Genomic DNA, 21,806 nt, shown 5'->3' with positions numbered 1-21,806 from the left:
CCACCGGAGGGCATTCATTAAATCGGCGGCCGTTCATTTTGAACGGCTGGATGTATTTCCAATGGTAGCTGCATTTCCGCAAACACGCCACCAAAGTGCACTCATTAAATCGGCAGCTGTTCATTTCCGACGGCTGGATGTAATTCCAATGGTACCTGTATTGGGGCAAAAATGCCAACAGAGGGCACTCATTAAATCGGTTGCCGTTAATTTCCAACGGCTCAATGTATTTCCAATGGTAGCTGCATTGCCACAAAAACGCAACCGAAGGGCACTCATTAAATCGGCGGCCGTTCATTTTGAACTAATTAAATAAGCAGCCGTTTATTTCCAACGGCTGACTGTATTTCCAATGGTAGCTGCATTGCCCCAAAATACCACTGGAGGGAACACATTGAATGGGCAGGCGTTCATTTCCAACGGCTGGATGTATTTCCAATGGTAGCTGCATTGCCGCAAAAACTCCACCGGAGGGCACTCATTGAATTGGGCGCTGTTCATCTCCAAAGGATCGATTTATTTCCAATGGTAGCAGTGTGGCCGCAAAAACGCCACCAGAGGGCACTCATTAAATAGGCGGTTGTTCATTTCAAACGGCGGGATGTACTTCCAAGGGTAGCTGCACTGCCGCAAAAACGCCACCTGAGGGCACTCATTAAATTGGCGGGCGTTCATTTCCAACGGCTGGATGTATTTCCAATGGTAGCTGCATTGCCGCAAAAACGCCACCGGAGGGAGCTCATTAAATCGGCAGCCGTTCATTTCCAACGGTTCAATATATTTCCAATGGTAGCTGCATTGCCCCATCAACGCCAACAGAGGGAACTCTTTAAGTCAGCTGCCATTCATTTCGAAACGGCTGGATGTATTTGCAATGGTAGCTGCATTGCCACAAAAATGCCACCGGAGGGCACTCATTAAATTGGCGGTCGTTCAATTCCAACGGCTGGATGTTTTTCCAATGGTTGCTGCATTTCCGCAAAAACGGCATCAGAGGGCACACATTAAATGGGCGGGCGTTCATTTCGAAAGATTGGATGTATTTCCAATGGTAGCTGCATTGCCCCAACAACACCACAGAGGGCACTCATTATATGGGCGGCCATTCATTTCGAATGGCTGGATGTATTTCCAATGGTAGCTGCATTGCCCCAAAAACGTCACCGGAGGGCACTCATTAAATAAGCAGCCGTTCATTTCCAATGGATGGATGTATTTCCAATGGTAGCTGCATTGCCCCAAAATACCACTGGAGGGAACACATTAAATGGGTAGGCGTTCATTTCGAAAGGCTGGATGTATTTCCAATGGTAGCTGCATTGCCGCAAAAACGCCACCGAAAGGCACTCTTTTAGTCGGCAGCCATTCATTTCGAACGGCTGGATGTATTTCCAATGGTAGCTGCATTGCCACAAAAATGCCAACTGAGGGGACTCTTTAAATCGGCGGCTGTTCATTTCCGACGGTTGGATGTATTTCCAATAGTAGCTGTATTGGGGCAAAAATGCCAACGGATGGCACTCATTAAATCGGAACCGTTGATTTTCAACGGCTCAATGTAATTCCAAATGTAGCTGCATTGCCACAAAAACGCCAACTGAGGGGACTCATTAAATCGGTGGCCGTTCATTTCGAATGGCTGGATGTATTTGCAATGGTTGCTGCATTGCCGCAAAAACGCCACCGGAGGGCACTCATTAAAATGGCGGCCGATTAATTCCAACGGCTGGATGTATTTCAAATGGTTGCTGCATTTCCGCAAAAACGCCACCGAAGGGTACTCATTAAATCGGCGGCCGTTCATTTCGAACGGCTTGATATATTACCAATGGTAGCTGCATTGCCGCAAAAACACCTCCGGAGGGCACACATTAAATGGGCGGGCGTTCATTTCCGAAGGCTGGATGTATTTCCAATGGTAGCTGCATTGCCGCAAAACGCCACCGTAGGACACTCAAAAAATTGGCGGTTGTTCATTTCGAACGGCGGGATGTACTTCCAATGGACGCTGCATTGCCGCAAAAATGCCACCTGAGGGCACTCATTAAATTCGCAGGCATTCATTTCCAACGGCTGGATGTATTTACGATGATAGCTGCATTGCCGCAAAAACTCCACCGGAGGACAGTCATTAAATCGGCGGCTGTTAATTTTCAAAGGCTGGATGAATTTCCAAAGGTAGCTACATTGCCGCAAAAACTCCACCAAAAGGTCACTCATTAAATCAGCGGCCGTTCATTTCGAATGGCTAGATGTATTTTCAATGGTAGCTGCATTGCCCCAACAACACCACCGGAAGGCACTCTTTTAGTCGGCAGCCATCCATTTCGAACGGCTGGATGTATTTCCAATGGTAGCTGTATTGGGGCAAAAATGCCAACGGATGGCACTCATTAAATCGGAACCATTGATTTTCAACGGCTCAATGTAATTCCAATGGTAACTGCATTTCCGCAAAACGCCACCGTAGGACACTCAAAAAATTGGCGGTTGTTCATTTCGAACGGCGGGATGTACTTCCAATGGACGCTGCATTGCCGCAAAAACGCCACCTGAGGGCACTCATTAAATTGGCAGGCATTCATTTCCAACGGCTGGATGTATTTCCGATGATAGCTGCATTGCCGCAAAAACTCCACCGGAGGACAGTCATTAAATCGGCGGCCGTTAATTTCCAAAGGCTGGATGAATTTCCAAAGGTAGCTACATTGCCGCAAAAACGCCACCGGAGGGCATTCATTAAATCGGTGGCCGTTCATTTTGAACGGCTGGATGTATTTCCAATGGTAGCTGCATTTCCGCAAACACGCCGCCGAAGTGCACTCATTAAATCGGCAGCTGTTCATTTCCGACGGCTGGATATATTTCCAATGGTACCTGTATTGGGGCAAAAATGCCAACAGAGGGCACTCATTAAATCGGTTGCCGTTAATTTCAAACGGCTCAATGTATTTCCAATGGTAGCTGCATTGCCACAAAAACGCAACCGAAGGGCACTCATTAAATCGGCGGCCGTTCATTTTGAACGGCTTGATGTATTTCCAATGATAGCTGCATTGCCGCAAAAATGCCACTGGAGGAGACTCTTTAAATCGGCGGCTGTTCATTTCCGACGGCTGGATGTATTTCCAATGGTAGCTATATTGGGGCAAAAATGCCAACGGATGGCACTCATTAAATCGAAACCGTTGATTTTCAACGGCTCAATGTAATTCCAATTCTAGCTGCATTGCCACAAAAACGCCAACTGACTGGACTCATTAAATCGGTGGCCGTTCATTTCGAATGGCTGGATGTAATTCCAATGGTAGCTGCATTGCCGCAAACAGGCCACCGGAGGGAGCTCATTAAATGGCGGCCGTTCATTACCATCGGCTCAATGTATTTTTAATGGTAGCTGCATTGCCCAAACAAAGCCACCGGAGGGCACTCATTTAATCGGCGGCTGTTCATTTCCGATGGCTGGATGTATTTCCAATGGTAGCTGTATTGGGGCAAAAATGCCAACGGATGGCACTCAATAAATCGGAACCGTTGATTTTCAACGGCTCAATGTAATTCCAATTGTAGCTGCATTGCCACAAAAACGCCAACTGAGGGGACTCATTAAATCGGTGGCCGTTCAATTCGAATGGCTGGATGTATTTGCAATGGTTGCTGCATTGCCGCAAAAACGCCACCGGAGGGCACTCATAAAAATGGCGGCCGTTTAATTCCAACGGCGGGATTATTTCAAATGGTTGCTGCATTTCCGCAAAAACGCCACCGAAGGGTACTCATTAAATCGGCGGCCGTTCATTTCGAACGGTTTGATATATTACCAATGGTAGCTGCATTGCCGCAAAACGCCACCGTAGGACACTCAAAAAATTGGCGGTTGTTCATTTCGAACGGCGGGATGTACTTCCAATGGACGCTGCATTGCCGCAAAAACGCCACCTGAGGGCACTCATTAAATTCGCAGGCATTCATTTCCAACGGCTGGATGTATTTACGATGATAGCTGCATTGCCGCAAAAACTCCACCGGAGGACAGTCATTAAATCGGCGGCCGTTAATTTTCAAAGGCTGGATGAATTTCCAAAGGTAGCTACATTGCCGCAAAAACGCCACCAAAAAGTCACTAATTAAATCAGCGGCCGTTCATTTCGAATGGCTAGATGTATTTTCAATGGTAGCTGCATTGCCCCAACAACACCACCGGAAGCCACTCTTTTAGTCGGCAGCCATCCATTTCGAACGGCTGGATGTATTTCCAATGGTAGCTGTATTGGGGCAAAAATGCCAACGGATGGCACTCATTAAATCGGAACCGTTGATTTTCAACGGCTCAATGTAATTCCAATGGTAACTGCATTGCCGCAAAACGCCACCGTAGGACACTCAAAAAATTGGCGGTTGTTCATTTCGAACGGCGGGATGTACTTCCAATGGACGCTGCATTGCCGCAAAAACGCCACCTGAGGGCACTCATTAAATTGGCAGGCATTCATTTCCAACGGCTGGAAGTATTTCCGATGATAGCTGCATTGCCGCAAAAACTCCACCGGAGGACAGTCATTAATTTGGCGGCCGTTAATTTCCAAAGGCTGGATGAATTTCCAAAGGTAGCTACATTGCCGCAAAAACGCCACCGGAAGGCATTCATTAAATCGGCGGCCGTTCATTTTGAACGGCTGGATGTATTTCCAATGGTAGCTGCATTTCCGCAAACACGCCACCAAAGTGCACTCATTAAATCGGCAGCTGTTCATTTCCGACGGCTGGATGTAATTCCAATGGTACCTGTATTGGGGCAAAAATGCCAACAGAGGGCACTCATTAAATCGGTTGCCGTTAATTTCCAACGGCTCAATGTATTTCCAATGGTAGCTGCATTGCCACAAAAACGCAACCGAAGGGCACTCATTAAATCGGCGGCCGTTCATTTTGAACTAATTAAATAAGCAGCCGTTTATTTCCAACGGCTGACTGTATTTCCAATGGTAGCTGCATTGCCCCAAAATACCACTGGAGGGAACACATTGAATGGGCAGGCGTTCATTTCCAACGGCTGGATGTATTTCCAATGGTAGCTGCATTGCCGCAAAAACTCCACCGGAGGGCACTCATTGAATTGGGCGCTGTTCATCTCCAAAGGATCGATTTATTTCCAATGGTAGCAGTGTGGCCGCAAAAACGCCACCAGAGGGCACTCATTAAATAGGCGGTTGTTCATTTCAAACGGCGGGATGTACTTCCAAGGGTAGCTGCACTGCCGCAAAAACGCCACCTGAGGGCACTCATTAAATTGGCGGGCGTTCATTTCCAACGGCTGGATGTATTTCCAATGGTAGCTGCATTGCCGCAAAAACGCCACCGGAGGGAGCTCATTAAATCGGCAGCCGTTCATTTCCAACGGTTCAATATATTTCCAATGGTAGCTGCATTGCCCCATCAACGCCAACAGAGGGAACTCTTTAAGTCAGCTGCCATTCATTTCGAAACGGCTGGATGTATTTGCAATGGTAGCTGCATTGCCACAAAAATGCCACCGGAGGGCACTCATTAAATTGGCGGTCGTTCAATTCCAACGGCTGGATGTTTTTCCAATGGTTGCTGCATTTCCGCAAAAACGCCATCAGAGGGCACACATTAAATGGGCGGGCGTTCATTTCGAAAGATTGGATGTATTTCCAATGGTAGCTGCATTGCCCCAACAACACCACAGAGGGCACTCATTATATGGGCGGCCATTCATTTCGAATGGCTGGATGTATTTCCAATGGTAGCTGCATTGCCCCAAAAACGTCACCGGAGGGCACTCATTAAATAAGCAGCCGTTCATTTCCAATGGATGGATGTATTTCCAATGGTAGCTGCATTGCCCCAAAATACCACTGGAGGGAACACATTAAATGGGTAGGCGTTCATTTCGAAAGGCTGGATGTATTTCCAATGGTAGCTGCATTGCCGCAAAAACGCCACCGAAAGGCACTCTTTTAGTCGGCAGCCATTCATTTCGAACGGCTGGATGTATTTCCAATGGTAGCTGCATTGCCACAAAAATGCCAACTGAGGGGACTCTTTAAATCGGCGGCTGTTCATTTCCGACGGTTGGATGTATTTCCAATGGTAGCTGTATTGGGGCAAAAATGCCAACGGATGGCACTCATTAAATCGGAACCGTTGATTTTCAACGGCTCAATGTAATTCCAAATGTAGCTGCATTGCCACAAAAACGCCAACTGAGGGGACTCATTAAATCGGTGGCCGTTCATTTCGAATGGCTGGATGTATTTGCAATGGTTGCTGCATTGCCGCAAAAACGCCACCGGAGGGCACTCATTAAAATGGCGGCCGATTAATTCCAACGGCTGGATGTATTTCAAATGGTTGCTGCATTTCCGCAAAAACGCCACCGAAGGGTACTCATTAAATCGGCGGCCGTTCATTTCGAACGGCTTGATATATTACCAATGGTAGCTGCATTGCCGCAAAAACACCTCCGGAGGGCACACATTAAATGGGCGGGCGTTCATTTCCGAAGGCTGGATGTATTTCCAATGGTAGCTGCATTGCCGCAAAACGCCACCGTAGGACACTCAAAAAATTGGCGGTTGTTCATTTCGAACGGCGGGATGTACTTCCAATGGACGCTGCATTGCCGCAAAAATGCCACCTGAGGGCACTCATTAAATTCGCAGGCATTCATTTCCAACGGCTGGATGTATTTACGATGATAGCTGCATTGCCGCAAAAACTCCACCGGAGGACAGTCATTAAATCGGCGGCTGTTAATTTTCAAAGACTGGATGAATTTCCAAAGGTAGCTACATTGCCGCAAAAACTCCACCAAAAGGTCACTCATTAAATCAGCGGCCGTTCATTTCGAATGACTAGATGTATTTTCAATTGTAGCTGCATTGCCCCAACAACACCACCGGAAGGCACTCTTTTAGTCGGCAGCCATCCATTTCGAACGGCTGGATGTATTTCCAATGGTAGCTGTATTGGGGCAAAAATGCCAACGGATGGCACTCATTAAATCGGAACCATTGATTTTCAACGGCTCAATGTAATTCCAATGGTAACTGCATTCCCGCAAAACGCCACCGTAGGACACTCAAAAAATTGGCGGTTGTTCATTTCGAACGGCGGGATGTACTTCCAATGGACGCTGCATTGCCGCAAAAACGCCACCTGAGGGCACTCATTAAATTGGCAGGCATTCATTTCCAACGGCTGGATGTATTTCCGATGATAGCTGCATTGCCGCAAAAACTCCACCGGAGGACAGTCATTAAATCGGCGGCCGTTAATTTCCAAAGGCTGGATGAATTTCCAAAGGTAGCTACATTGCCGCAAAAACGCCACCGGAGGGCATTCATTAAATCGGTGGCCGTTCATTTTGAACGGCTGGATGTATTTCCAATGGTAGCTGCATTTCCGCAAACACGCCGCCGAAGTGCACTCATTAAATCGGCAGCTGTTCATTTCCGACGGCTGGATATATTTCCAATGGTACCTGTATTGGGGCAAAAATGCCAACAGAGGGCACTCATTAAATCGGTTGCCGTTAATTTCAAACGGCTCAATGTATTTCCAATGGTAGCTGCATTGCCACAAAAACGCAACCGAAGGGCACTCATTAAATCGGCGGCCGTTCATTTTGAACGGCTTGATGTATTTCCAATGATAGCTGCATTGCCGCAAAAATGCCACTGGAGGAGACTCTTTAAATCGGCGGCTGTTCATTTCCGACGGCTGGATGTATTTCCAATGGTAGCTATATTGGGGCAAAAATGCCAACGGATGGCACTCATTAAATCGAAACCGTTGATTTTCAACGGCTCAATGTAATTCCAATTGTAGCTGCATTGCCACAAAAACGCCAACTGACTGGACTCATTAAATCGGTGGCTGTTCATTTCGAATGGCTGGATGTAATTCCAATGGTAGCTGCATTGCCGCAAACAGGCCACCGGAGGGAGCTCATTAAATGGCGGCCGTTCATTTCCATCGGCTCAATGTATTTTTAATGGTAGCTGCATTGCCCAAACAAAGCCACCGGAGGGCACTCATTTAATCGGCGGCTGTTCATTTCCGATGGCTGGATGTATTTCCAATGGTAGCTGTATTGGGGCAAAAATGCCAACGGAGGGCACTCATTAAATCGGTGGCCGTTACTTTCCAACGGCTCAATGTATTTCCAATGGTAGCTGCATTGCCACAAAAACGCCAACTGAGGGGATTCATTAAATCGGTGGCCGTTCATTTCGAATGGCTGGATGTATTTCCAATGGTAGCTGCATTGACCCAAAAACGCCACCTGAGAGCACTCATTAAATGGGCGGCTGTTCATTTCGAATGGCTGGATGTATTTCCAATGGTAGCTGCATTGCCGCAAAAACGCCACCGGGGGGGTATCATTCAATCGGCTGCCGTTCATTTCCAACGGCTGGATGTATTTCCAATGGTAGCTGCATTGCCCCAAAATACCACTGGAGGGAACACATTGAATGGGCAGGCGTTCATTTCCAACGGCTGGATGTATTTCCAATGGTAGCTGCATTGCCGCAAAAACTGCACCGGAGGGCACTCATTGAATTGGGCGCTGTTCATCTCCAAAGGCTCGATTTATTTCCAATGGTAGCAGTGTGGCCGCAAAAACGCCACCAGAGGGCACTCATTAAATAGGCGGTTGTTCATTTCAAACGGCGGGATGTACTTCCAAGGGTAGCTGCACTGCCGCAAAAACGCCACCTGAGGGCACTCATTAAATTGGCGGGCGTTCATTTCCAACGGCTGGATGTATTTCCAATGGTAGCTGCATTGCCGCAAAAACGCCACCGGAGGGAGCTCATTAAATCGGCAGCCGTTCATTTCCAACGGTTCAATATATTTCCAATGGTAGCTGCATTGCCCCATCAACGCCAACAGAGGGAACTCTTTAAGTCAGCTGCCATTCATTTCGAAACGGCTGGATGTATTTGCAATGGTAGCTGCATTGCCACAAAAATGCCACCGGAGGGCACTCATTAAATTGGCGGTCGTTCAATTCCAACGGCTGGATGTTTTTCCAATGGTTGCTGCATTTCCGCAAAAACGCCATCAGAGGGCACACATTAAATGGGCGGGCGTTCATTTCGAAAGATTGGATGTATTTCCAATGGTAGCTGCATTGCCCCAACAACACCACAGAGGGCACTCATTATATGGGCGGCCATTCATTTCGAATGGCTGGATGTATTTCCAATGGTAGCTGCATTGCCCCAAAAACATCACCGGAGGGCACTCATTAAATAAGCAGCCGTTCATTTCCAATGGATGGATGTATTTCCAATGGTAGCTGCATTGCCCCAAAATACCACTGGAGGGAACACATTAAATGGGTAGGCGTTCATTTCGAAAGGCTGGATGTATTTCCAATGGTAGCTGCATTGCCGCAAAAACGCCACCGAAAGGCACTCTTTTAGTCGGCAGCCATTCATTTCGAACGGCTGGATGTATTTCCAATGGTAGCTGCATTGCCACAAAAATGCCAACTGAGGGGACTCTTTAAATCGGCGGCTGTTCATTTCCGACGGTTGGATGTATTTCCAATGGTAGCTGTATTGGGGCAAAAATGCCAACGGATGGCACTCATTAAATCGGAACCGTTGATTTTCAACGGCTCAATGTAATTCCAAATGTAGCTGCATTGCCACAAAATCGCCAACTGAGGGGACTCATTAAATCGGTGGCCGTTCATTTCGAATGGCTGGATGTATTTGCAATGGTTGCTGCATTGCCGCAAAAACGCCACCGGAGGGCACTCATTAAAATGGCGGCCGATTAATTCCAACGGCTGGATGTATTTCAAATGGTTGCTGCATTTCCGCAAAAACGCCACCGAAGGGTACTCATTAAATCGGCGGCCGTTCATTTCGAACGGCTTGATATATTACCAATGGTAGCTGCATTGCCGCAAAAACACCTCCGGAGGGCACACATTAAATGGGCGGGCGTTCATTTCCGAAGGCTGGATGTATTTCCAATGGTAGCTGCATTGCCGCAAAACGCCACCGTAGGACACTCAAAAAATTGGCGGTTGTTCATTTCGAACGGCGGGATGTACTTCCAATGGACGCTGCATTGCCGCAAAAATGCCACCTGAGGGCACTCATTAAATTCGCAGGCATTCATTTCCAACGGCTGGATGTATTTACGATGATAGCTGCATTGCCGCAAAAACTCCACCGGAGGACAGTCATTAAATCGGCGGCTGTTAATTTTCAAAGGCTGGATGAATTTCCAAAGGTAGCTACATTGCCGCAAAAACTCCACCAAAAGGTCACTCATTAAATCAGCGGCCGTTCATTTCGAATGGCTAGATGTATTTTCAATTGTAGCTGCATTGCCCCAACAACACCACCGGAAGGCACTCTTTTAGTCGGCAGCCATCCATTTCGAACGGCTGGATGTATTTCCAATGGTAGCTGTATTGGGGCAAAAATGCCAACGGATGGCACTCATTAAATCGGAACCATTGATTTTCAACGGCTCAATGTAATTCCAATGGTAACTGCATTTCCGCAAAACGCCACCGTAGGACACTCAAAAAATTGGCGGTTGTTCATTTCGAACGGCGGGATGTACTTCCAATGGACGCTGCATTGCCGCAAAAACGCCACCTGAGGGCACTCATTAAATTGGCAGGCATTCATTTCCAACGGCTGGATGTATTTCCGATGATAGCTGCATTGCCGCAAAAACTCCACCGGAGGACAGTCATTAAATCGGCGGCCGTTAATTTCCAAAGGCTGGATGAATTTCCAAAGGTAGCTACATTGCCGCAAAAACGCCACCGGAGGGCATTCATTAAATCGGTGGCCGTTCATTTTGAACGGCTGGATGTATTTCCAATGGTAGCTGCATTTCCGCAAACACGCCGCCGAAGTGCACTCATTAAATCGGCAGCTGTTCATTTCCGACGGCTGGATATATTTCCAATGGTACCTGTATTGGGGCAAAAATGCCAACAGAGGGCACTCATTAAATCGGTTGCCGTTAATTTCAAACGGCTCAATGTATTTCCAATGGTAGCTGCATTGCCACAAAAACGCAACCGAAGGGCACTCATTAAATCGGCGGCCGTTCATTTTGAACGGCTTGATGTATTTCCAATGATAGCTGCATTGCCGCAAAAATGCCACTGGAGGAGACTCTTTAAATCGGCGGCTGTTCATTTCCGACGGCTGGATGTATTTCCAATGGTAGCTATATTGGGGCAAAAATGCCAACGGATGGCACTCATTAAATCGAAACCGTTGATTTTCAACGGCTCAATGTAATTCCAATTGTAGCTGCATTGCCACAAAAACGCCAACTGACTGGACTCATTAAATCGGTGGCCGTTCATTTCGAATGGCTGGATGTAATTCCAATGGTAGCTGCATTGCCGCAAACAGGCCACCGGAGGGAGCTCATTAAATGGCGGCCGTTCATTTCCATCGGCTCAATGTATTTTTAATGGTAGCTGCATTGCCCAAACAAAGCCACCGGAGGGCACTCATTTAATCGGCGGCTGTTCATTTCCGATGGCTGGATGTATTTCCAATGGTAGCTGTATTGGGGCAAAAATGCCAACGGAGGGCACTCATTAAATCGGTGGCCGTTACTTTCCAACGGCTCAATGTATTTCCAATGGTAGCTGCATTGCCACAAAAACGCCAACTGAGGGGATTCATTAAATCGGTGGCCGTTCATTTCGAATGGCTGGATGTATTTCCAATGGTAGCTGCATTGACCCAAAAACGCCACCTGAGAGCACTCATTAAATGGGCGGCTGTTCATTTCGAATGGCTGGATGTATTTCCAATGGTAGCTGCATTGCCGCAAAAACGCCACCGGGGGGGTATCATTCAATCGGCTGCCGTTCATTTCCAACGGCTGGATGTATTTCCAATGGTAGCTGCATTGCCCCAAAATACCACTGGAGGGAACACATTGAATGGGCAGGCGTTCATTTCCAACGGCTGGATGTATTTCCAATGGTAGCTGCATTGCCGCAAAAACTGCACCGGAGGGCACTCATTGAATTGGGCGCTGTTCATCTCCAAAGGCTCGATTTATTTCCAATGGTAGCAGTGTGGCCGCAAAAACGCCACCAGAGGGCACTCATTAAATAGGCGGTTGTTCATTTCAAACGGCGGGATGTACTTCCAAGGGTAGCTGCACTGCCGCAAAAACGCCACCTGAGGGCACTCATTAAATTGGCGGGCGTTCATTTCCAACGGCTGGATGTATTTCCAATGGTAGCTGCATTGCCGCAAAAACGCCACCGGAGGGAGCTCATTAAATCGGCGGCCGTTCATTTCGAATGGCTGGATGTATTTCCAATGGTAGCTGCATTGACCCAAAAACGCCACCTGAGAGCACTCATTAAATGGGCAGCTGTTCATTTCGAATGGCTGGATGTATTTCCAATGGTAGCTGCATTGCCGCAAAAACGCCACCGGGGGGGTATCATTCAATCGGCTGCCGTTCATTTCCAACGGCTGGATGTATTTCCAATGGTAGCTGCATTGCCCCAAAATACCACTGGAGGGAACACATTGAATGGGCAGGCATTCATTTCCAACGGCTGGATGTATTTCCAATGGTAGCTGCATTGCCGCAAAAACTGCACCGGAGGGCACTCATTGAATTGGGCGCTGTTCATCTCCAAAGGCTCGATTTATTTCCAATGGTAGCAGTGTGGCCGCAAAAACGCCACCAGAGGGCACTCATTAAATAGGCGGTTGTTCATTTCAAACGGCGGGATGTACTTCCAAGGGTAGCTGCACTGCCGCAAAAACGCCACCTGAGGGCACTCATTAAATTGGCGGGCGTTCATTTCCAACGGCTGGATGTATTTCCAATGGTAGCTGCATTGCCGCAAAAACGCCACCGGAGGGAGCTCATTAAATCGGCGGCCGTTCATTTCCAACGGCTCAATATATTTCCAATGGTAGCTGCATTGCCCCATCAACGCCAACAGAGGGCACTCTTTAAGTCAGCTGCCATTCATTTCGAAACGGCTGGATGTATTTGCAATGGTAGCTGCATTGCCCCATCAACGCCAACAGAGGGCACTCTTTAAGTCAGCTGCCATTCATTTCGAAACGGCTGGATGTATTTGCAATGGTAGCTGCATTGCCGCAAAAACGCCACCGGAGGGCACTCATTAAATAAGCAGCCGTTCATTTCCAACGGATGGATGTATTTCCAATGGTAGCTGCATTGCCCCAAAATACCACTGGAGGGAACACATTAAATGGGCAGGCGTTCATTTCGAAAGGCTGGATGTATTTCCAATGGTAGCTGCATTGCCGCAAAAACGCCACCGAAAGGCACTCTTTTAGTCGGCAGCCATTCATTTCAAACGGCTGGATGTATTTCCAATGGTAGCTGCATTGCCACAAAAATGCCAACTGAGGGGACTCATTAAATCGGTGGCCGTTCATTTTGAATGGCTGGATGATTTCCAATGGTAGCTGCATTGCTGCGAAAACGCCACCGAAGGGAGTTCATTAAATCGGCGGCCGTTCATTTCCACCGGCTCAATGTATTTTCAATGGTAGCTGCATTGCCCCAACAACGCCACCAGAGGGCACTCTTTAAGTAGCTGCCATTCATTTCGAACGGCTGGATGTATTTGCAATGGTTGCTGCATTGCCGCAAAAACGCCACCGGAGGGCACTCATTAAATTGGCAGCCATTCAATTCTAACGGCTGGATGTATTTAAAATGGTTTCTGCATTTCCGCGAAAACGCCACCGGTGGGTCCTCATTAAATCGGCGGCCGTTAATTTCGAACGGCTGGATGTATTACCAATGGTAGCTGCATTGCCGCAAAAACGCCTCCGGAGGACACACATTAAATGGGCGGGCGTGTATTTCCAATGGCTGGATGCATTTCCAATTGTAGCTGCATTGCCGCAAAATGCCACCGGAGGGCACTCATTAAATTGGGGGTTGTTCATTTCGAACGGCGGGATGTACTTCCAATGTTAGCTGCATTGCCGCAAAAACGCCACCTGAGGGCACTCATTAAATTGGCGCGCAATAATTTCCAACGGCTGGATGTATTTCCAATGGTAGCTGCATTGCTAAAAACGCCACCGGAGGGCAGTCATTAAATCGGCGGCCGTTAAATTCCAACGGCTGGATATATTTCCAATGGTAGCTACATTACCAGAAAATACGCCACCGGAGGGCACTCATTAAATCGGCGGCTGTTCATTTCCGACGGCTGGATGTATTTCCAATGAAGCTGTATTGGGGCAAAAATGCTAACGGAGGGCACTCATTAAATCGGTGGCTTATAATTTCCAACGGCTCAATGTATTTCCAATGGTAGCTGCATTGCCACAAAAACGCCAACTGAGGGCACTGATTAAATCGGTGGCCGTTCATTTCGAACGGCTGGATGTATGCTAATGGTAGCTGCATTGCCGCAAAAACGCCACCGGAGGGCACTCATTAAATCGGCGGCCGTTCATTTTGAATGGCTGGATGTCTTTCCAATGGTAGCTGCATTGCCGCAAAAACGCCACCGGAGGGAACTCATTGGTGGCCGTTGTTTGCCCAATTCCGACTCCCGTACAGAATCCCACCTCTCGCGTGAACGCACATTCTGCTCCGCTTCCAACAAAAGCGATCGTATTCTATATAAAACGCTTATTAAAACAATAAAGCGAGCTATTCATAACAATGGGGGTTGTCTAGATAACGCGTTTATTTAAACATTAAAGCGTGATCGTATTCTACAAAATGCGTTTGTTCATGCGGATGAAAAAGTCACCAACGTCAATGGACGCTTCCGACAAATGCAATCGTATTCTATATAATACGGTTTTTAAAAAAATAAAGCGAGCTAATTGTAATAATTGGGAGATCCTAGTCTATATAACGCGTGTATTCAAATAATAAAGTGCGATCGTATTCTACAAAATGCGATTGTTATCGTGGATGAAAAATTCACCAACGTCAATGTACGCTATGATTTCCGCAATCACAACTAATTGTACACAAATAGCATTTATTTGATGTACTATAATAGCCTTATGTAATGTCTTTTTTATTGTGAATGAAACCGTGGTTGCATTGGATCCCGCGGTGTAAACAAATGGTTGTTGTTTTTTTCATTTAAAATTGGACTTCCCTGCCTATACTGTTTGCAAAATAAGACACGCTTTAAACCTTATGTTTTGGGGTTTTGGGATCCAACTACAGAGGAATACCTCCACTTTGCGATGTGTTACTGAATAGGTGTTCGACAGATCTAGTTCGTTTTTATTACTACTATTAATAATAATAATAGTAGTATTATGAGAAACGTCTGAAAGTTTTCAAATTCACTGTGCTGACATATTGATGCCACAGAAGGTTACTCTACAAGTTACAAGTCTGTATCTCCAACAGAGTCTATTTTAGCAAGGTAGTCAGATTTTTGCCTGCCCAAATTCCCCCCGCTAACTCCTGAATAAAAACTCCAAATGACCACAAATTCACTGTGATGACTTATTGATGCCACAGGAGGTTGCTCTTGAAAGTACAAGTCTGTATCTCCAACAGAGTCTATTTTAGCAGGGGAGTCAGATTTTGGTGGGTATGATGCCTGCCCATCCCCCCCCCCCTGCTAACTCCTGAATTAAAACTCCAAATGACCCCAAATTCACTGTGCTGACTTATTGATGCCACAGAAGGTTACTCTAGAAATTACAAGTCTGTATCTCCAACAGAGTCTATTTTAGCAGGGGAGTCAGATTTTGGTAGGTAAGATGCCTGCCCATCCCCCCCCCTGCTAACTCCTGAATTAAAACTCAAAATGACCCCAAATTCACTGTGCTGACTTATTGATGCCACAGAAGGTTACTCTAGAACAGGGGTCGGGAACCTATGGCTGGCGAGCCATATATGGCTCTTTCTATGAGTATCTGTGGCTCAGAGACCAATTTGATTGCATGCAAAATTTCTCCATCTTGTTCAAAACCGGAGTTGTCTATCCTATTCAGGTACACGTAGACCAAATCAAAACTAAATCCGAAGGTAACACTTCACAGTATATATAGGGCACGTTTTTCACTACAATTTACAGTCAAAGTGTCACACAAAAAAAGGGGGAAAAAAAACTCGTTTTGGCTGTACAACGCTAAAGAATCCTTTATTTAAAAGTTCACTATACAATCTGTGTTCAGTGTTCAGATACTTTATGATGAATCCACAGAACTGTAAATACGCCAAAACACCGGAAGAGAACTTAGTCATTTGATTGGGTGAGTGGGAGGGATGGGTGGAGCTATGCAAAAAGTACAAGCATTCCCTCCCATCTCTCGCCAAAGGTAAGCACATAAGGCTCCCTATTCTCAGAATGTTGTGACGTTTTTACAAAATAAATGCTTGCATCTGGTTTTGAAACCAATATGTATGAAAAAAAAAGGTCAAAAGGAGTTGAACCGATCTTGAGTAATTGCAAGAAAGAGACAAGTTTAAAGTGGTCTGTTTGTTGAATTTGGGACAGGGGCTCTGGCATTATTCTCTTTTCATAATTTTTATCAAATCATCAAAAATAAATGTGCTGAAGACTAAGCTTTTGTCTGGGGCGCCAGTTTAGCAATTTAGTAAATTTGTCTTATAATATATGGTGTGGCTCTTTCCCAAAATAAAATTAATATTTTTTGCTTTTATGGCTCTTTGAGTCAAAAAGGTTCCCGACCCCTGCTCTAGAAGTTACAAGTTTGTATCTCCAACAGAGTCTATTTTAGCAGGGGAGTCAGATTTTTTTGCCTGCCCAAATCCTACCACCAATGCTAACTCCTGACTAAAAACTCCAAATGACCCCAAATTCACTGTGCTTACTTATTTATGCCACAGAAGGTTACTCTTCAAGTCACAAGTCTGTATCTCAAACAGGATCTATTTTAGCAGGGGAGTCAGATTTTGGCAGGTAAAATGCCTGCCCAATTTCTCCCCCCCCCATGCTAACTCCTGAATTAAACCTCGGAATGACCCCAAGTGTGGTGTCGTGTAATACACTTCCTTTCCTGCGGTGTCGCTGTATACTAATGTGCAGCCTTGTACTTGTGCTTGAGAACTACCGAGGAAGAAGTTAAGTAGACACTCTATGGATGTACCGTCCGTGCCTGTCCTGAATCTATTACTACAATCCTACTACATAAACAACATATCGGCGACGAAGATGACTTGGATCAGAATCTCACAACCACTTGCTTTGCTTGAAACCCCAGGTGAGCGTACAATGTTGTACATCACGTGGATTTAGATGTTCGAAAATTAGCTGCTAGCATTGACTGCAAACAACATACCGGACAAACGAAAACGTGCACTACTGCTGCACTGTTCAGGCACAGAAGGTCAGAGAATTTTTCTTTCCCTTCCCGACACTGGCACTTCTTACAAATCCGCCTGTGATGCGCCAGAAAACTTTCTTTGTACCGAAGATGAATGTCGTGGCTGAGAGTAGCAAGTTCCGTCAGCGTGCTCAGAGACCGGGCGAGACGACTGGTCAGTTCATTGCTGCATTGAGGGAATTAATTACAAACTGTGACTTGGCACGTTTGCTGATGATATGATTAGGGATCAATTCATTGATCGAGGATCAGAGAACGCTTGCATTGCAGCAAAAACGCCACCGGAGGGCACTCATTAAATCGGCAGCCATTCATTTCCAACGGCTGGATCTATTTCCAATGGTAGCTGCATAGCAGCATAAACGCCACCGGAGGGATCTCATTAAATCGGTGGCCATTCATTTCAAACGGCTGGATGTATTTCCAATGGTAGCTGGCATGCCGCAAAAACGCCACCAGAAGGCACTCATCAAATTGGGCGCCGTTGATTTCCAGAGGCTCGATGTATTTCGAATGGTAGCTGCATTGCCGCAAAACGCCACCGAAGGGCACTCATTAAATCCGCGGTTGTTCATTTCGAACGGCGGGATGTACTTTCAATGGTAGCTGCATTGTAGCAAAAACGCCACCTGAGGGCACTCATTAAATCAGCGGTTGTTCATTTCCAGCGGCTGGATGTAATTCCAATGGTAGCTGCATTGCCGCAAAAACGCCACCGGAGGGCACTCATTAAATCGGCGGTTGTTCATTTCGAACGGCGGGATGTACTTCCAATGGTAGCTGCATTGCCGCAAAAACGCCACCTGAGGGCACTCATTAAATTGGCGGGCATTTATTTCCAACGGCTGGATGTATTTCCAATGGTAGCTGCATTGCCGCAAAAACGCCACCGGAGGGCAGTCATTAAATCGGAGGCCGTTAATTTCCAACGGCTGGTTGAATTTCCAATTGTAGCTGCATTGCCGCAAAAACACCACCGGAGGGTACTCATTAAATTGGTGGCCGTTCATTTCGAATGGCTGGATGTATTTCCAATGTTAGCTGCATTGCCGCGAAAACGCAACCGGAGGGAGCTCATTAAATAGCGGCCGTTCATTTCCAACGGCTCAATGTATTTTCAATGCTACCTGCATTTCCCCAACAACACCACCGGAGGGCACTCTTTAAGTCAGCTGCCATTCATTTCGAATGGCTGGATCTATTTCCAATGGCAGCTGCATTGCCGCAAAAACGTTACCGGAGGGCACTCATTAAATCGGCGGCCGTTCATTTCGAACGGCTGGATCTATTTCCAATGGTAGTTGCATTGCCGCAAAGACGCCACCGGAGGGCATACATTACATGGGCGGGCGTTCATTTCGAAAGATTGGATGTATTTCCAATGGTAGCTGCATTGCCCCAAAAATGCCACCGGAGGTACCTCATTATAGAGGCGGCCGTTCATTTCGAATCGCTGGATGTATTTCCAATGGTAGCTGTATTGCCAAAAAACGCCACCGGAGGGCACTCATTAAATAGGCGGCCGCTCATTTCGAAAGCCTGGATGTATTTCCAATGGTAGCTGCATTGCCTCAAAAACGTCACCGGAGGGCACTCATTAAATTGGTGGGTGTTCATTTCCAACAGCTCAATGTAGTTCCAAAGGTAGCTGCATTGCTGCAAAAACGCCACCGGGGGGTCTCATTCAATCGGTTGCTGTTAGTTTCCAACTGCTTGATGTATTTCCAATTGTAGCTGCATTGCAACAAAAACGCCACCGGAGGGAACTCATTAAAACGGCAGCTGTTCATTTCCAACGGCTGGATGTATTTCCAATGGTTGCACAGCATTGCCGCAAAAACTCCACCGGAGGGAACACATTAAATAGGCGGGCGTTCATTTCGAATCGCTGCATGCATTTCCAATGGTAGCTGCATTATCGCAAAAACGCCCCCGAAGGGCACTCATTAAATCGGCGGCCGTTCATTTCGAATGGCTGGATGTATTTCCAATGGTAGCTGCATTGCTGCAAAAATGCCACCGGAGGGCACTCATTAAATCGGCTGCCGTTCATTTCCAACGGATGGATGTATTTCCAATGGTAGCTGCATTGCCGCAAAAATGCCACCGGAGGAAACTGATTAAATTGACGGCCGTTCATTTCGAACGGCTGGATGTATTTCCAATGGTATCTGCATTGCTTCAAAAATGCCAACAGAGGGCACTCATAAAATCGACGGCTGTTTATTTCCAACGGCTGGATGTATTTCCAATGGTCGCTGTATTGCCACAAAACGCCACCGGAGGGCACTCATTAAATCGGCGGTTGTTCATTTCGAACGGCGGGATGTACTTCCAATGGTAGCTGCATTGCCGCAAAAACGCCACCTGAGGGCACTCATTAAATTGGCAGTTGTTCATTTCCAACGGCTGGATGTATTTCCAATGGTAGCTGCATTGCCGCAAAAACACCACCGGGGGCACTAATTAAATCGGCGGCAGTTCATTTTGAATGGCTGGATGTATTTCCAATGGTGGCTGAATTGACGCAAAAACGCCACCTGAGGGCACTCATTAAATCGACGGTTGTTCATTTCCAACGGCTCAATGTGTTTCCAATGGTAGCTGCATTGCCGCAAAAACGCCACCGGAGGGTTATCATTAAATCGGTGGGCATTCATTTCCAAATACTGAATGTATTTCCAATGTTAACTGCATTGCCGCAAAAACGCCACTGAGGGCATTCATTAAATTGGCGTCCGTTCATTTCCAACGGCTCAATGTATTTCCAATGGTAGCTGCATTGCCGCAAAAACACCACCAGAGAGCACTCATTAAATCGGTGGGCGTTCATTTCCAACGGCTCAATGAATTTCCAATGGTAACTGCATTGCCACAAAAATGCCACCAGGGGGCACTCATTCAATTGGCTGCCGTTCATTCCGAACGGCTGGATGTATTTCCAATGGTCGCTGTATTGCCACAAAACGCCACCGGAGGGCACTCATTAAATCGGCGGTTGTTCATTTCCAACGGCTGGATGTATTTCCAATGGTAGCTGCATTGCCGCAAAAACGCCACCTGAGGGTACTCATTAAATCGACGGTTGATCATTTCCGACGGCTGGATGTATTTCCAATGGTAGCTGAATTGCCGCAAAAACGCAACCGGAGGGCACTCATTAAATTGGCGGCCGTTCATTTCGAAAGGCTGGATGTATTTCCAATGGTAGCTGCATTGCAGCAAAAACGCAACGGAGGGCATTTATTTAATTGGCTGTCATTGATTTCCAACGGCTCAATGTGTTTCCAATGATAGCTGCATTGCCGCAACAAGGCCACCGGGGGGCACTCATTAAATCGGCGGCCGTTCATTTCCAACGGCTCAATTTATTTCCAATGGTAGCTGCATTGCCACAAAAACGCCACCGGAGGGCACTTATTAAATCGGCCGCCTTTCATTTCCAAAGGCTCGATATATATCCAATGGTAGCTGCATTGCAACAAAAACACCACCGGAGGCACTATTAAATCGGCAGCCGTTCATTTCAAACGGCTGGATGTATTTCCAATGGTAGCTGCATTGCCGCAAAAACGCCACCGGGGGCTCTCATTAAATCGGCGGCAGTTCATTTTCAATGGCTGGATGTGTTTCCAATGGTAGCTGCATTGCCTCAAAAACGCCACCGGAGGGTTCTCATTAAATCGGTGGGCATTCATTTCCAAAAGCTGAATGTATTTCCGATGTTAGCTGCATTGCCGCAAAAACGCCACCGAGGGCATCTATTAAATTGGCGGCCGTTCATTTCCAACGGCTCAATGTATTTCCAATGGTAGCTGCATTGCCGCAAAAATGCCACCGGAGGGCACTGATTAAATCGGCCGCCTTTCATTTCCAAAGGTTAGATATATTTCCAATGGTAGCAGCATTGCCCCAACAACGCCACCGGAGGGCACTCTTTAGGTCAGCGGCTATTCATTTCGAGCGGCTGGATGTATTTCCAATGGTAGCTGAATTGCCGCAAAAACACCACCGGAGATTAATCATTAAATCGGCAGCCGTTCATTTCGAACGGCTGAATGTATTTCAAATGGTAGCTGCATTAGCGCAAAAACGCCACCAGAGAGCACTCATTAAATCGGTGGGCGTTCATTTCCAACGGCTCAATGTATTTCCAATGGTAGCTGCATTGCCGCAAAAACGCCACCTGATGGCACTCATTAAATTGGCGGTTGTTCATTTCCAATGGCTGGATGTATTTCCAATGGTAGCTGCATTGCCGCAAAAACGCCACCTGAGGGTACTCATTAAATCGACCGTTGTTCATTTCCGACGGCTGGATGTATTTCCAATGGTAGCTGAATTGCCGCAAAAACGCAACCGGAGGGCACTCATTAAATTGGCGGCCGTTCATTCCGAACGGCTGGAGGTATTTCAGTTGGTAGCTGC

At 46.8% G+C, this 21,806-nt stretch overlaps 1 protein-coding gene across 3 annotated transcripts in view; it reads left to right on the top strand.

Annotated features, from left to right (window-relative positions):
* The first annotated feature begins 17,141 nt into the window (after positions 1 to 17,141).
* The window catches only part of LOC148345626 (uncharacterized), a 69,907-nt gene continuing 65,242 nt past the window's right edge, over positions 17,142 to 21,806 (top strand). For all 3 annotated transcript variants that reach the window (XM_088325874.1, XM_088325873.1, XM_088325875.1), the window contains exon 1: positions 17,142 to 17,255. In XM_088325874.1, the coding sequence (XP_088182000.1) occupies positions 17,207 to 17,255 (49 nt within the window). In that variant the 5' untranslated portion in view covers positions 17,142 to 17,206. The remainder of the gene's footprint in view (positions 17,256 to 21,806) is intronic.

This window comes from Urocampus carinirostris, unplaced genomic scaffold (assembly GCF_059441175.1).
Source record: "Urocampus carinirostris isolate Australia breed hairy pipefish unplaced genomic scaffold, RoL_Ucar_1.0 HiC_scaffold_38, whole genome shotgun sequence".
NCBI lineage: Eukaryota > Metazoa > Chordata > Actinopteri > Syngnathiformes > Syngnathidae > Urocampus > Urocampus carinirostris.
This window is presented reverse-complemented; position numbering and strand designations above follow the sequence as displayed.